Source organism: Solanum dulcamara, chromosome 4 (assembly GCF_947179165.1).
Source record: "Solanum dulcamara chromosome 4, daSolDulc1.2, whole genome shotgun sequence".
Taxonomy (NCBI): Eukaryota; Viridiplantae; Streptophyta; class Magnoliopsida; order Solanales; family Solanaceae; genus Solanum; species Solanum dulcamara.
Window position 1 is genome coordinate 19347462 of NC_077240.1, and position 1545 is coordinate 19349006.

The following is a 1545-nucleotide window of genomic DNA, read 5'->3' on the forward strand; positions in this document are numbered from 1 at the left end:
CCGTTTAATTCCATACAATAATTTCCTTAAATTTTACATTTTCGATTACCATTTTTCAATTCTGTGTCTCTTCCCCCCCCCCCCCCCCCCCCAAAATGGACATCACCTTAATTTTTTGACTGACAAATTAAAGTGAAAAAGGAAGGGAAGAAAATTAAAAAAGGAAATCCTTCAAGTGTCTTGACAAGCGGATCTGACTGCAAAATTCACTCGTCGATGCAAAATTAAAGCATGTCCAATTTTAGATGGTTTGAATTGGACAAATCAAAATATTCTTAAAAAATAAATAAGCCGATCATTTAACTCGTTCAAACTTGAACGGATTAAATGAATCATATTTTCATTAGCTAATTATGTCACCCCTATACTTTTCTTTACTCTATTTTTCTTCCCCTTCAAAACTATAAATATATAGCCTCTAACAAGAAATTAAAGGACACGTCATACCAAAAACATGAAGTCGCTTTCCTCTTTCTTCCTACTTCTCTCTTTATTTAACCTAACATTCCATGGTTCAACAGGCCAGAATTTAATCCAAAACACTTGCAAAACATGTTCAAAAGATGAACCAAATATTAAGTATGGCTTTTGCACTTCATCTCTACAAGCTGCTCCGGCGAGTCAATGTGCTACTCTCCGTGGGCTTGGGATGATTTCGATTAGACTAATTCGATACAACGTTACTGACACGAGGTGTCACGTTAAGATACTATTTAAGGACAAGAATTTGGATCCTTATGTTAGGAGATGCTTGAAAGATTGTTCTGATCTTTATTCAGACGCGATCCCAACTATCAAACTTGCTATGAAGAATTACAATTCAAAGAAATATTATGATGCAAACATACAAATAAGTGCAATTATAGCTGCCGCTACGACATGTGAAGATCAATTTAAGGAGAAAGAGGGTGTTGTATCACCATTAACAAAGAGAAATGAAAATACTTTTCAATTATCTGCAATAGCACTTTCTATTATGAATCTTATAAAGAATAATAATGGGTAGATTGGAAGTCGATCGATATTGATCAACAAAACAAATATCATTATTACAACTTCTTCGTGTATTTATTAAATTTTTAATTTTCAACGTACAGATCAAAGGGAATTTTGATATAAATTAATTAAGGCGTCAATGTCATATATAATAGTATGATCTTGGAATTACAAAACTTGATATATCTTGTTGAGTTTGATTTGATGGGAACTGAAACCTTTGTTAGTTGGCCTAATTATCATGTAGATAAACTAGTGGAAAATTCCTACATCTACTTCCTAGCTTATTGACCTTTTCTTCCACAACAGTAAATTTGCCCGTTATTTTGGATTCAAATTTTCATTATATCAAAACTATACGTACTTCTGTAATAAAATAAAAAAATAAATAATTGTTTATTTTAAATTCGATATCCGATATCTTATTGAGACTTCAATTAATTTAATTCACTCAACGTAATGTCATTTAAAAGGGAAATCTCTCCCTATTAAAATTTAAGATCTTTAATTAAAGGTAAAAAATCATATTTGTTTATTCACGCAAAGGCG

General features: G+C 31.6%; 1 protein-coding gene across 1 annotated transcript; it reads left to right on the forward strand.

The window, feature by feature from the left end:
- The first annotated feature begins 395 nt into the window (after positions 1-395).
- LOC129884818 (putative invertase inhibitor) lies at positions 396-1032 on the forward strand. The gene has a single exon (XM_055959096.1). The coding sequence runs from the start codon at positions 455-457 to the stop codon at positions 1004-1006; it is 552 nt and encodes a 183-aa protein (XP_055815071.1). The 5' UTR covers positions 396-454; the 3' UTR covers positions 1007-1032.
- The last annotated feature ends 513 nt before the right edge of the window (positions 1033-1545 follow it).